At 40.1% G+C, this 15,400-nt stretch overlaps 1 protein-coding gene and 1 pseudogene across 3 annotated transcripts in view; one reads left to right on the forward strand and one right to left on the reverse strand.

Moving 5' to 3' along the window:
- KIAA0319L (KIAA0319 like) overlaps window positions 1-15,400 on the reverse strand; it is an 89,358-nt gene that overhangs the window by 57,602 nt on the left and 16,356 nt on the right. For all 3 annotated transcript variants that reach the window (XM_019726497.3, XM_019726494.3, XM_019726495.3), the window contains exon 3: window positions 1,785-2,311. In XM_019726497.3, coding sequence (XP_019582056.2) covers window positions 1,785-2,311 — 527 coding nt within the window. The remainder of the gene's footprint in view (window positions 1-1,784; window positions 2,312-15,400) is intronic.
- Window positions 5,001-6,619, forward strand: LOC109444879 (uncharacterized; annotated as a pseudogene).

Below are 15,400 nucleotides of genomic sequence, written 5' to 3' on the forward strand. Positions count from 1 at the left end.
TATTATAGATGTAATGTCTGTTTTCATTGCCAGAGTGTAAGCTCTGTTAGGGCAGAAATCACACTTATCTCATTTACTAGCATAACATTCCCAGGGTCTAGCTTAGCACATTACCTCGCACGTACCATGTTTCCCCGAAAATAAGACCTAGCCAGACTAGCAGCTCTAATGCGTCTTTTGGAGCAAAAATTAATATAAGACCGGCTCTTATAATGTAATATAATATAACATAATAATACCAGGTCTGATATAATATATGATATATGATATGACATGATATGATATGATATGATACAATACCAGATCTTATATAAGACAGGGTCTTATATTAATATTTGCTCCAAAAGATGCATTAGAGCTGATTGTCTGGCTAAGTCTTATTTTCGGGGAAACACGGTAGTAAATGTGCAACAAATACTTGCTGACGGAGCCTTTGCATGCATTGTGCCTCTGTGCAGGATATTTTTATTCCCTTTAACCCCTTAGTGAAATTTTACAGAGCCTTCAGAAAATAAGTTCAATACCTCTATAAAGTCTTCCCTGCACATACACACCACCTGCCTGCTGAAGTGGATCACTTCCTCTTTTGTGTTCCTACTGTATTGTTTGTATAACTCTACTAATGCAACAAGTATACCCTATTATAAATACCTATCTTCACGTCTGAGTCTCCACTGGACTGTAAACTCACTCAGGGCACGGATCATGTCTTCTTTATCCTTGTATCTCTGGTGCTAAGAAGAGTACCTGACATTGATAATAAGTGTCCATAAATGTTTCTGGGCATATTAAGCCGAAGACTGTATCTCTAATATTGCACTGAAAGACTTTTTCTTAATATTAAATCTGGGTTCCATTTCTAAGTTTGTTGTTCATTAGCTGTATGATCAAATTGTTTAACCTCTTTGGGCCTCAGTTTCCTCACTAGTAAAACAGGGCTAATAACACCTACTTGGAAATATTGCTATGAAAATTAAACGAAATGACATAGTACAATGATTAGCACCCCCAGTGCCCGGCATGCAGCAGCCTCCCCACTCTGGCTTCAACCTGACAGAGACACCAGGACAAAACAATTCAGAAATAAGTCACAGCAATTAAGGGAGACTGAGCACAGAGTGAGTCATTCCTTTTAATCATTTGCCCAGGAAGATGAACAATGAAGAAACATAATAAGCGGAATAAACTCTTCTGGTGGTATCTCCCTTGGTATACAAAGCTTGGTGAGAATTCACCCCCGAGATCTCTTGGCTAATGGCCACATCCACCTCCCAAGCCCAGCAGGCCCCCGTCTTAATCTGCAGAACCAGGCATGGTTACTTCAGACTGGAATAGAAACTAACTCACAAGGGATGTGTTTACAGGCGGGAGATTGGGGGGGGGGGGGGGGGGGAGGAACTTGACTGTAACCACATCAATCGAGTGTTTTGCAATCTGGCAGAAAACACTGCAGCATCGTTGCTGGAGACTAACCCCCACACAACAGCACTTACCTGAAGCCAAGAACCAGCTTAGACTAGACAATGAGCAGCTTTCTGCTTGTGCCAAAACAACGGTCAGACTCGCATGGAATGAACATCTCTAAAGTCAGCGTTATCCCTGTTCATCTGGGCAGCAGCCACGAAGCACCCAAGCAGCTTCAGACACACACTCCTCAGCTCAGGATGCTGCCCACAGGCAGCAGCTTCACTGTTCATGTGTGCCACGTGTAAGAGCCACGTGTAAGAGCCACGTGTAAGAGCAGATGAAACAGGTTCTCTGATCTGCACTCATAACACGCTTACCTCTTCAGAGCCATTGGTATTCAGATCACCTATTTCCTTGGAGTCATTCACTTCAGAACGCTGTGTCTCTATAGGTGGAACTTCTTCACTGGGACTCTCTCTCCTCTGAAGCTTCCTGATCAAGCTCTGCTGGTCACTGGAAGATACAGCGGGTCTGAGGGGAGCTCTGGGAGGTCTCTGTCTCCTCCAAGATGCCCTGCTCCAACCTAGTCCCAGAATATGTGGGACATCATCTTCCGGTGGAAAGCCCAAATCATCTGCAGTTTGGAATTGTTTAAAAAATACCAGCATGGAATTGGAAGAGTCTGTCCTAAAAGCCCGGCAGCTCTGGGGCCTGCTGCAGTCAGCCTGAATGCACATCCCTTCTAGCCACCAGAGAGCGTGGCAGGCAGAGTCCTGACAGCATGCAACCCAACAAGACTGGACAGAGGGGGTTCCTTCAAGAAGCCGGAGGTGATTTTCTCCCCCAGATCTCAGGCCAACTCCGAATTGTGTCTTCACCTGCTGGCACCTGCTCTCACTGGCATCTAAAAACAAAGAATGAAAATATTTTAAGATGAAATAAAAACAGAGACTACTATTCTGTAAAAAGCTCTGAACACCAACATCCAAAGCTATTTTAAAGACTGGTTTTTAAGAGGGTGGGAAAGCTGTCTGGTAAGTGGAACAGAAGAAGCAAAATAGAGTGTTTTTTGGCTCAGGATATTTAAGCTTGTGGAAGTACTGCTCCACATTCATTGCTGGTTCCCCATCTCAATGAGTCTCTTCCACATGGACCTTTTACACAGAACTCCAGTTCACGAAACAGAAAAAACAAAACAAACCAAAAGAGCTGTTCTGGCGCCAGTGCGTGGAGGGACAGGCAGAGTCCTACCATTTGACTTCCCACTCACCTCCAAGGCATTTCTCAGGGACAGTATGAGGATTAGGGGGCCAGAGGAGTAGGCGGTGAACAAGGTGGAGTATTTCCCCACTGAACTGGCAACAACACAAACTGAGTCCTCTTGACCTTTTGTAGGTTAGAGGTTCATCCACTTTCTAACCAGTTGTTTGCCAAAGCAGGTTTTGCATATCATGGTATCAGCCAGAATAGTAGTCAAGCTTAATCAAAATTATAATCATGAGGGATTCTGCTGGAATGAACTTCCTAATGACAAGTCATGTCATGATAAGAAATGAAGGAACAGAAGTACAATAGTGACCTACTGTGGTTATCTCCAGTGACCTACTGTATGTAGGTTCACCTACATAACATGGTCCAAAATTCTAGCTAATGCTACTTATGGATAAATTTTGGGGCTGTTGAATTACTTCAGGCATGGCATTGATTTTTCTGAAATATTACCTCACTTCTGTTTTCTTAGATGAAGTAAAGACAAAGCATGTTCAAAAGGAAAATTGTTATACAGAGTTCATTTTAAGGTCTTAGTTATATAGGTGTCTGTAACCAACTGTGCTCAGGGTTCTAGAGGGCCAGAACCAGGGTGAGACAAGAGCGCTGCCTCGGGCACAAATTTAAGGAGGTGTTCACTCTCAGAGTCATGTAAGTGGCCAGATTAGCTTTCCCAACCTGGAGAGTGAGTGCCTCCTTAAATTTTGTGCACTAGGTGCCTCTTTCTTCCCCCTAGCCCTTGCCCTGTGGTTACAACACAAAGTATATTTTAAAATTACATATAGAAAATATGCAGTAGCATCAAAGCACTGCAGCGGCAGATAATCAGGTGTGTGTACAATAACTGAAAAAGGACTATGACTAACTGAAGCAACAACCTGCTAATCAGCCAAAGCCAACCTTGATTCCTAAGAAAACACCAAATGTCCAACAGACTAAATGTGGACACCAGTCAACTGAGAGATAAGAGGAAAATAAAGGCGGCCTTCTGGATTATTGAGCTGAACAAGTGCTAGGGCAGCCAATCTGCCATTGTTCTTGAAAAAAACAGAGAGGTACACTGGCACCAACCTAACTCCAGCCAAGGCAATTTGGGAGGCCAGAAAAAAATAAGAAAGGATGAAGAAATAGCAGCTGTGAAAAAAGTGAAGCTATGAAGAGCTACAGAAATAACCCTCACTTCCTCACCCATTTTCCCACCCTGTAACCAATGGTACAAATCTTGGTAACCGCCATCTGAGTATAGAGACTGTTGAAATCAGTTGTTACATTAGTAACTACTGTCAATTATCTTTATATCAACTTTCCATCATTCTCAGAAGAAGTCTCTCGTATGTAACATAACGAAGAGGTCCACATAGGTGAAAATATTAATAACTTGCATTTTTCTGTAAGCCACTATTGTATTTCATTTTTTTAAAATGTACTATGACCTCCACTTTTGCCCTTAAGGGAGAAATTGCCATAGGACTTGCCTGCCCTTCCACCATGAACCGCTAGAAAACCAGAGAAAATACATGAAACAACTGTTTTAAGACACTGGACTATGATCCCAGAGAAAAAGAAAACAAACAAAGAGCCCTACGACCACTTTGGGTTCCATACAGAGGCAGCTCCAGACGATTGCACAGGGAAGAAGATCCCAAGCAAACAGGGAGGTCTTGCCAAGTTGAGTAAAGAGAGTTCAGAGTGACTACAAGCTAGAATTTTAGAACAAACTACCAAAAGGAGGAAGCTACACAGAGAAAAAGCTCCAGACATCTGGATAATGAACGCTTCTATCTTTTTTTTCTTTAATAAATTTTATTGGGGAATATTGGGAAACAGTGTATTTCTTCAGGGCCCATCAGCTCCAAGTCATTGTCCTTCAGTCTAGTCGTGGAGGGTGCAGCTCAGCTCCAAGTCCAGTTGCCGTTTTCAGTCTTTAGTTGCAGGGGGCACAGCCCACCATCCCATGTGGGAATTGAACCCACAACCTTGTTGCTGAGAGCTCAGCAACCCTGTTGTTCAGAGCTCGTGCTCTAACCAACTGAGCCACCCGACCACCTCCCTTCAATCTTTGATTGAATAGTAATTTCTGCCAAGTGTAGGTTGAAACTACACAAGGGAAATTAGCAAACATTTTGAACTAAATGAAAATGAAAACACAACATATTAAAATTTGTGGGATGCAGTTAAAGCAATGTTTAGAGGGTCCTGTATAGGTTTAAATGCCTGTTTTAGAAAAGAATAACAATCTAAAATCAATGATCTAGAGAGACATACAGGGAGAATGTCAAGTGATGAAAGGCAGAGATTGGAGTGCACCAGCTGTAAGCCATGGGATGCCAAGGAATGACAGTGACCACCAGAAGCTACGAAAAGTCAAGGAAGTATTCTACCTAGAGTCTCAGAAGACCAACCTTGCCAACACCTTGATTTTGGGCATCCAACCTCCAGAACTACTGGCTTATTCAGGATTTTCTGCCCTTGCCCGGGAGCACAATTCAGGAGACAGATGGCTCCATGACTACCAAGAACCTAGATCCCGGGATCACTGTCACCTGGGATGTGCTATGGCCTTAACCCAGATTGAATGGAGATGCCTGGAGGTTATTCAGTGGACGTGTACAGGGACATGATGCTGGAAAACTATGGGAATCTGGTGTGTGTGTGGATTCTCTCTTCCAAACCAAAATTAACTGCCAAGTGGAGCAAGGGGCACAGCATTTGGTGAAGGTATGAGAAGTTCTGGCAGGTACCTATGCAGTCCAGGAGTACTGGTTTGAAACAAAGATGTCAGCCCTAAAGCAAAATACTGCTGAAGGATCTGCTCTGGAACAGCAAACAAAAAGTGTCATGATTGAGATAGGTCTAGACTGGGAGGACAGAAGTTCCACAGAGAAGAAGCATATTATATAATGTGGGAAAGTCTTCAAATATATTTTAATTCCTCCTTTATTAGCCACAAGAGAAATCACACTGGTGAGAAATCCCATAAATGTAAAAAATGTGGAATAGCCTTTATGAGCAGCTCATTTCTTTTAAATCACCATAAAATTCACATAAGCAAGCAATCTTCTAGAGGTATTAAATGTGGGAAATTTCTCTAGAAGTACTCAACAATTATTAATCATCACAGAATTCATTCTAGAGAGAAACCCCATAAATGCAGTGAATGTGCAAAAGCTTTCAAAAAGAACTGTATCCTTTCAAGTCATCAGAGACTTCATACTGGTCAGGAATTCTTAAGGCAGCCTTTACTCATCATGAGAGAATACACAGTGAAGAAATGCCTTTTAAATGTTAATTAATGCAGAAAAACTTTCAGAGATAACTCCACTGGGTTGGAACATCAGAAAATCCACACTAGTGAGAAATCATGTTAGTTTAATGGATGTGGGAAAACTTTTACGTAGAGCTCAACTGTAATAGTTGTCAAAGAATGCCTCCAGGAGAGAAACACTATCATCACAGCAAACGTGTAAAATCTTTCAGGTATACATCCTTTGCTGGACATCAGAAAACTCACAGTGTAAATAAACCCTATTGGTATAATGACCATAGAAAAGCCTTTACAAAGAGCTCAATTCTTACCCTGTTTTCCCGAAAATAGAACCTAGTCAGACAATTAGCTCTAATGCGTGTTTTGGAGCAAAAATTAATATAATAAAATAAGACCTGGTCTTATATTAATTTTTGCTCCAAAAGACGTATTAGAGCTGATTGTCTGGCTAGGTCTTATTTTCGGGGAAACACAGTGTTAAACATCAGAGAATTCATGCTGTACAAATACCCTATCACTATAAGAAATGTGGGAAAGCCTTCAGGCACAGCTCAGATTTGATGAACATCAGAGAAACCTAATGAATGTAATTAATGTGGAAAGACTTTTCTCCAAAATTCAGCCCTGAAACAGCACAGGAAAATTTAGTAACAAAAAAGGGCCTTCAACTGTAGTTAGTATGGTAAATCATAAAGAAGTAATTTATTCTTTTTGGGCATCAAAAAGGAGATATTTAATAAATTACACATTTATCAAAAATTTTCTACCTCTATTCTGGAGAACTTCTCACTTGTGAGAATTTCAGTGCAGTATAGTTTGTACTGGTAAAATATCTGAAGAACCTAAATGTCTATCAATATGGAGATAGTTACTAAAGAATACTATGTGCAATTAAAAACAATGAGGTAGAGTTTGATCTACAGCCATAGAAAATCCCCATGATACCTTGTTAATTGCAGAAAATCTATATACTATGGTTTTACTTATATTTTTTAAAATGAAGCTTTTTTTGTTTGTACATATATATTATATGCATTTTAAAAGATGTGAAAAAATAAAAACCAAACTTTAACAGCAAAAAAAAAAAAAAAAAAAAATCAATGATCTATGCTTTCATCATAAAAGCTAGGAAAGGAAGAGTAAATTATACCCAAAATAAGTACAGAAAGGAAAAGATAAAAAGAATAACTAATGAAATATAAAACAGTAGAGAAAAATCAATGAAACCAAAATCTTGTTGTTTAAAAGTTCAATAAAACTGATAAAGCTCTAGTCAGATGGATGACAGAAAAAGACAGAATAGTCACAAATTAACAGTATCAGGAATGAAAGAAGGGCTATCACTACTTTCAGTAACCAAAGGCAGCAAACTATGACCCAAGGGCCAACTCCAGATGCTGCCTTTTATTGTAAATAAAGTTTTACTGGAACACAGTCACACTCATTTATTTATGTATTATCTACAGCTGCTTTTGGTCTACGATGGCAAAATTAAGCAGCTGCAACAGTTATCTTAAGATCGGCAAAATCTAAAATATCTACTATCTGGACCTTTAAGAAAGTTTGCCAATCCCTGGTCTAAGAGAATGTACTTCTGTTTGACTTATTATTTACTATTGAGTAGAGCCTCAATTTAGATGTCAACTTATAGAAGATTGATAAATTGCAAATGATTTTATTTTTATAGAGATGCAAATTATTTCTGTCTGGTATAAAAGATAACCTCAAAAGTTTAATTAATAAGGCGTCCTTATTTCCCACTTAGCTATTATCCTTATCTCCTTATTCATTCATCCATTCAACAATTATTACTGAGTATCGGTTTCGTGCTAGGCATTGCTTTGATGGAGCTCGTAATTTAGATGAGGGAGACAAAGATTAAACAGACATAGTAATAAATGTGGGACTGCAAACTAATCTAAATGCTTTGAGGGAAGGAAATTCAGCTTTATAGAATAAAGGTAGCTAAATGTGGAATTTAGCAAACAGATACGTATATTATCACACATAGTATCAAAGATATTCACTGTATGTTGTTTGAAATTTTAAAAAATATTGGAAATAACTTATATATCCATCAATAGATACAGATCTGATATGGAATGCTCTCCAGGATACATTATGTTGAAAAAGGAAGGTGCAGAGCAGTACGTATAGCATGCTACAATCTGTGTTGGGGGGAAAAAAGAATATAATGTTTATGTATGTTATGCATAGGTTACTTTTGGAAGAATATTCAAGAAATTGGCATGGCTGCCTTTAGGAGGAAAAAACCAGGAAGCTGGGAGACTAAAGTGAGAGACTTGTTTGTTCAAGAATATCCTTTTATACCTTTTAAATTTGTACCATGCACATGTAGTATTGTTTTGAAAAATAAATTTTAAAAATTTAAATAAGCAAGATTTTCAAGGCTTCCCAGGGCTCTTAGAATGAAGGTCAAAATCCTTAATATAACCAACAGAGATCCTGGATGATCTGGACCCTGCCTACTTTTCTGGCCCCATCATGTAAGATGCTTTCTCTCCTTCATTATCTTCCAACCCACCAGCCTTCTTTCATTCTTTAATTGGACCATGCTCCCTCCCTACACGGGCCTTGCACATGCTGCCCCCTCTATCTGGAACTCTTTTGCCTCCCTCTTTTATCCAGTTAACTCCTCATATGAGGTCGCAGAGACCATCATTTCCTCAGAGAAATCTCCATGCTAAGTCAGGTCTCTTTCTATACTCTGTGGGTCCTGTTGCCCCTTTCCTTCAAAGCAAATATAACTATTATAAAGTTATTTATTTGTATGATTATTTGTTCAGTATCTCTCTCCCCCACTACACTGTAAGCTCCAGGATGACAGGCCCATGTCTGTTTTTCGTTTTTTGCTTTTTGTTTTTAACTCTCACCACTGTGTCTCCAATTCTAGCATAGGACTTGGCACCTTACACTGTAGGTGCTCAAAATATCTTTTTGAATTAAGGCACAATAAATGCATGTATGCATATGTATGAAGTATGTACGAATGAACAGTCAGGAAACCAGATGGCCAGGTATCTGGTAGGTCATACTGAACACATCCAGGCTGATAACAGGACTTTAAAAAGCGATGAGGCTCATTTGCCACAATACATGAGGGGGGTGAATGACAATTGGTAGATGAGTAACGATTAGCAGTAGGAAGTGGCATAAACCTCAAAGAGCAGAAGTTCTTACACGAAAGTGGAGGAGTAATGTTCAAGAAATGACAGTGAGGAGTGATAAGGACATCAGCTCCACCTCCAAACTCAGTGGTACATGGAATATAGGAGAGTGAGCAACCATCTCCTGCAGGCTAGAGAGAAAACAGTGTCTTTCTCTAAGAAAAAGCCAGGTCTCAGAACATTCCCCATCACTCATGTCTTAACTAACAAGTCTGAGTACAGAGAAGGTTTAGTAACTAAATGGATTCAGTTAAAAAGATGGGAAGGGAGGGGTGATAAGTGAGTTGAACAGCACAGGAATGTCAAATTAGACTCATACAAATCATAATGGTTAAGACACTTTATAGCAAGAAAAAAGGAGATGATGGAAAAAATATGATGAGGAAATGATGACAAGATTGCTGCCTATCCATCTTTGGTATAAAATAGTGCATGTTTTGAGGCAAATCATGGAGGATATCTTACCAATGGAATTTCAGGGGAACAGATTTAGGGAAAATGGTGAGATTTATGGGGATTACAAGGTCGAAGGGAAGGTAGCAAAAAATTGAATTCCCAAAATAGGGTGACAGAGGGGGGCATCATGAAAGGAGAACAGACCTCCGGGACTGTCATACAGCCTCTGGGAGAGCGCCCTGATTTTCCCGTAGGCACTCTGAGAATGTTAAGTACCCCCAGGCGGTCTGAGAATGTTAAGGCAAGTTTCTGGAGCTGTTAACCCACTGCCTTCTCAGACAATAAACGTTTATTCTAGGACCCCCCCCCCCCCCAGAAAAAAAAATCTTAATTCCCTAGTTGTTGCTAGCAGCTGTGGTTAAATCCAAATCTTTGAAAGAGGTGATAAAAGCATCGGTTGGGGGTGGGAGGGAATACAAGATTGGTTTGTCCTACAAAGGCCTTCTTTTGCTTCCAGGGCTCCCTGAAAAATGTCACATAAGCTATACAACTATCTGGTAGTATAAAAGAGAAACGTTTCCTAACTCAAACACTCCCTGCTTTATGAGGTGACCTGGAAGCCTCAGTTAGAGATCTCATCCATTACTCTGGCTGAGAGAAAATGTTCAATGAGAGAAAAAACAACCTGGGGGTTCATACAAGATGTTCCAGACTCTCCCTACTGCACTTGTACCTCTTGATTGCTGTATTCTTAAAATTATTACTAACGTTTAGTCATGGCTAAGATCTCTGATTCATGTGAATCTTATCTGACAATTGGATCCTTTGTTGTAGCTTAAGGGAATAGAGCCTGGGAGAAGACAGATGGTTAGAAGTCTTAGTGACCATGAGTAAAAGAAATGTGAATTCTGGGGGAGATTAGCTGGCTACTATGTTGCTAAAAAATTTAATCCCAATAATTCCCAAAAAGAGGAGGAGGTACTCTGATCTTTTGGTTCACATGTTTAGTTAGTGGGATTTTGACTGAGTTATTTTTATTTTATTAGATATTTAATGTTCCTCCATTATGTGTTCAATAATAAAAATATGGGGAGGAAACAGTTATTTTTCATCCATCCATTGGATCACTTCTTCCTCTTAGATGATTAAAAGATGATTAGCCATCTCAAATGATTGAAAGACACGGGTTCTAGTTTCAGCTCTAGGTCCATCATTTACTAGTAATCTAACCATTGAAAAATAATTTAACCTCTCCAAGATTCAATTTTCATTGTTGTTACTCTCGAGAAAGGGAGTTCACCAGAGCAGGAAGCAGGGAATCATTTGTAGAGTCAATATTGGATTCCAGATGTAACTTGGATAAAAGGTAAGATGAAAATAAGCTCCAGTTTTAGCTCAGTTCCTCTCCCTGCCCACGCCACCGTAGCCTGGCTCTGTGCCCAGGGCATAAGCAAAAGCAATATTAAATCCTTACTAAAAGGGCTTACAGTTGGTGGAACTTGGACTAAAAACCCTTCGGGAAAATCTGAAACTCACTGTTGGTAGGAGCATGTAGAAAGCTCACCCAGGTTGACAACAGGAGGCAGAGCCAATCCCTTTCTTTCTAAACCACTGCAAAGCAGAGAGTATAGGACTCCCATATGTATTACCTAGAGGATCCCCAAAACAGGAACTAGCAATGCTTATTTATCATTACCACCTCTCAGACAGAATTCTAATAAATCTGGCACAAAATCTAGATCGGGTTTCATAATTCCAAGCAGCAGAGTGGAAAAGTCTATAGAATATATGGATTATTGCCAGAAGGAAATTCACCAAATACTTTCAGAAAGCTGTGAAAAACACTGGAATTATTTAGAGACAGTGCTGTTGCCTCTGGCATTCTTAAATCTCAGGTAACAAGCTTGACTTCGCCAGCTAAATTGGAAATTGCACTGGCTGGCAACCAAGATGGAAACAGAGACACAGAATGCCCCCTGTCTTAGGAGCCATATTGTTAAAGTCATTGGGAATTCACACTTTAACCGAATTCATCAAATTGTATCCCATTGGAAGGGCTGAGATGGTGGGAATGAGAGTAGAGAGAATGCCCCACCAGTACTATTCCAAAAAAAAGAGCAGTTGGTAAATTCTTTTACTGGGAGGGAAGGAGGGAAAGAATGGCAGCAAGGGGAACCAAGTTTCTGTGGAAAATAATACATGATTAGGACATTTTACAGGCAAAATGTGCACTCACTTTTAACATTCATTGAAACTAAAATTATTTTCACGAAATCTCACAATTTTATAATATGGTCAAGAATCCATTCACAGCTTTCCTTTGATAATTATAACTATAATGAACTGTTATCAAGCAGTAGGCAGAAGTCTTAAATGTGGTGCTGCAATCAGTGACTGAGCTATGACGCCACACCATCTGTCTTCCTGTAGCTACCATCAAAAGCATGCATTCTCAGAAGCAGTGGGTCTCAGCCAAGATGGCTGCCACATGAAAATGAGACAAGCCGTCATATTATCAATCCCCAAAACAACTCACAGGAGCTGTTCAAAAACAAACCACCCCGGGGGCACCCTTCACCTTCCTTTTGACAGTCAGCACGTCTGTCACCCGCACACCCACTAATAAGCACATACAAAAATGGTTCCCCTTTACACTCCACACCAGTTCCCTCATGCAGAGGTTAGCATATTCAGAAAGCCAGGCAGAGGAGGGTAACTAATCCTCTAAAGGGCACAATCAGGTATTATGAAGCTTGGAAAAAGTCAGGGTAATAACCATTGCCCTCTCTCCTTTTCAAAGGGGCCAACACTTTTCCCCTCAATTGCACACCGGCTACATTGAAAGGTGGCAGCAGCCTCACAAAGCAGTCCTTTAAAAAGAGAATAATTACTATTCATTGCCTTTGCTGTGTGCCTCGCTTCGTTAAGAGCAGTTTGTGAAATGCTATGGTGTAGGTGATTTGCTGAAACTAAACTAACAGCTAACAAGAATCAGTGGGCTTTGGATCCACATTCTGACTACTTTCCCTTGACTGTAATGTTTCCATTTTTCCCAAAGACCATTCTGATCAAAGACAAACGCCCCATGCAACTAGGGGCCAACAGATACCTCTTAGCCACTATTCACGTTAACTCTTTTGATTGTCTGCGCTAGATGGGGAAAAAAGCGTCCAATGACTTGATCACAAAACTTGAGTTTTATAGCACTTCTTTCTCTAGTTAATACTCTCAGAAGAGGAAGTCCTCTCCTATAAGACTGTCGCTGAAGAAGCATCAAAGTTACTGACTGTGGCAAATTGTTGAAGAGAAAAATAGTACCATAGCATCTTCTTACAGGAGGGCAATATTCATTGACGAGAGAGGGGGAACTATTCTTTTAATCTACCTAATTATTAAGGCAGAATAACTATACTTTCCAGGTTAAAGGAACTATGAAAACCACCCTCATTTAATCTTGGTTTAATGAGAAAATACATCCAGTCTCCAAGGTGAGGTTCATACAGAACGCTCATAAAACTGAGTTTAAAATTTTGTTTTCAAAAGAAAATCCCATATCAAGATCAATATCCTTATTCCATCTCACTCCATCTTCTGACCCCCCAGCCCACAGTCTGTTTAAGGCTTTGGCCCCTAAAATAAGATTGCTTGGAGTTGAATCTCAATCCAGTCACTTCATTAGCTGTGAAATCTTGGGTCAAATATCCTGGTTTCTTCATGTGAAAAAAATAGGAACAATGGTAACAGTACCTAACTCACAGGGTTATTATAGATGTGAAAGGAGACAGGCTATGCAGAGTACTTAACACAGTGCCTGGCAAGTAGTAAAAGCTCAGTAAATATTAGCTGCCATTACTTTTGTTGTCGCTATTACATTTCATTTCAGCTCAGGTACCACTTCTTCTAGAAAGTCTTCCCGAGATTCCTCTCTTCTGCGTACTTTACATATACCTCTACCATTAATATTTCTTCCACTGGATCCTATCTGTTTGTCTCCCTCACACACTCTGCCCTCTTTAAGTGTGAGGGTTCTATCTTGTGTCTCTTTATTTGGTACACAGTAGGCATTCAAAGAATTATTTGTTAATTTTAAAAGTCTACCAGGTATTTAAATAAATTTGTTATTTTTTCAGACTAACAAAATCTAGCAAAAGATGTCAGTTCCAATACAGAATTACTTGAGTTTTAGTCATTTGAGTCAGATCCTTAATGTTAAGTAATTTCCTTGGATAAAAGGAGGGAGGAACAGGAGAGAAGAGCAAAGTTCCCAGTTCACTAAGAAATTAGAAAGAGCTTTTCGAATTAAACTGGGGAGAACACTGAATGGGAGGTATGATAAGAGATGTGCAAAGAGAGAAAGTGAAGAAAAGCCAAATGGATTAAGAGGAGATAACTAAATCTAACATAGCCAGCTAGGAAACAGCCTTTTCTGCCTAAACACTAAACTGAAAAATACTTTCAAATCTCACAGCAATCTTGCCTCATGAAAGGACCAACCAAATTTCAGTTCCCTGAGCTATCTATTTCAGACCACTCCACTTTACTCAAAATCAAGATGGGCTTTCATCATGGAACTTTCTGAACAAAGCTAACGGTGGAGAACAGCTCCCCAGCTCCCCTAAGCAAAGAGCCATCCATCACTGATGACATCTAGAGCCACTCAACTGCCCGTCTCCTGAGTAATGATGAGAAAAAGAAAAAAAACACCTCAAAGTTCTAGTCATGTAAGTGAAAAAATGGAAACGGGTCTATCACAATCCTAATGCAGTGAGCTTCTGATACTTATTAATCAGAAGTTTGCCTTAATTAAATACAGTTGCTACTAAGTTTCAAAAGACCTATCTGTTAAAGTTTAGTCTAAAGCCATTTTTACAACCAAGTTATAAATGACAGTTTTAATGGAAACACTGGTGTAGCTAAAAATAGCTCTCCATAAAATCGCCTGTTCAGAAATGATTCAGTCATCAAGGGCTTTATAATATTTAAATGCAGATTGGGGCAGCCGGATGGCTCAGCTGGTTAGAGCTGAGCTCTGAACAACAGGGGTGCCAGTTCGATTCCCGCATGGGCCAGTGAGCTGCGCCCTCCACAGCTAGATTGAAGACCACAAAGAAACTGTCGCTGAGCCACCAGAGGGGCGGCCGGATGGCTCAGTTGGTTAGAGCACGAGCTCTCAACAAGGTTGTCGGTTCAATTCCCCCATGGGATGTTGGGCTGTGCCTCCATAACTAAAGATTGAAAACAGCAACTGGACTTGGAGCTGAGTTGCGCCCTCCACAACTAGACTGAAGGACAATGACTTGGAGCTGATGGGCCCTGGAGAAACACACAGTTTCCCAACAAAAAAATAAAAAAAAAAACACAAAAACTGAAAACCGCATCTTTCTTACAGAACCCCAGGCAGAAGTGCAGTGACCTTTAAAAAAAAAAAAAAGGCAGATTGAAGGCAAATAACTTAACCATGTACTTTTTTTTAAAAATCTGTAACTAGGGGGTTACATTGCTGCCTATGATATACTCAGAATCTCCTGCTTCGCCTTTTCTCCCACCACCTTATGACTAAAAGACTCTGGAGAATGCTGTCAGCAAGGAGAGCACGCCTCCAAGCCATCGCGTGCTGTCAGCAAGGAGAGCACACCTCCCTATGTAATACTGTCTTACTGTCTTTGTACTTCAAAAATCATAGGGATCGAATGAGAACATAAACTTTGGCCTGTACAGACAATAATAGTTCTAAAAAGAAGGAATTTTTTTCTGCGGAGAAAACCACCTAGATGTGATGTCATGAATCTAGCAGTTTCCTATACAGCCCACTGTAGATGTTACTGTAATGAACCTGCAGTTGATTGCTGTCTTTGACTGCAGGGCGAATAAATTA

The sequence above is a fragment of the Rhinolophus sinicus genome, chromosome 14, assembly GCF_057876585.1.
Source record: "Rhinolophus sinicus isolate RSI-liver-muscle chromosome 14, RSI-T2T, whole genome shotgun sequence".
NCBI classification, from domain to species: domain Eukaryota; kingdom Metazoa; phylum Chordata; class Mammalia; order Chiroptera; family Rhinolophidae; genus Rhinolophus; species Rhinolophus sinicus.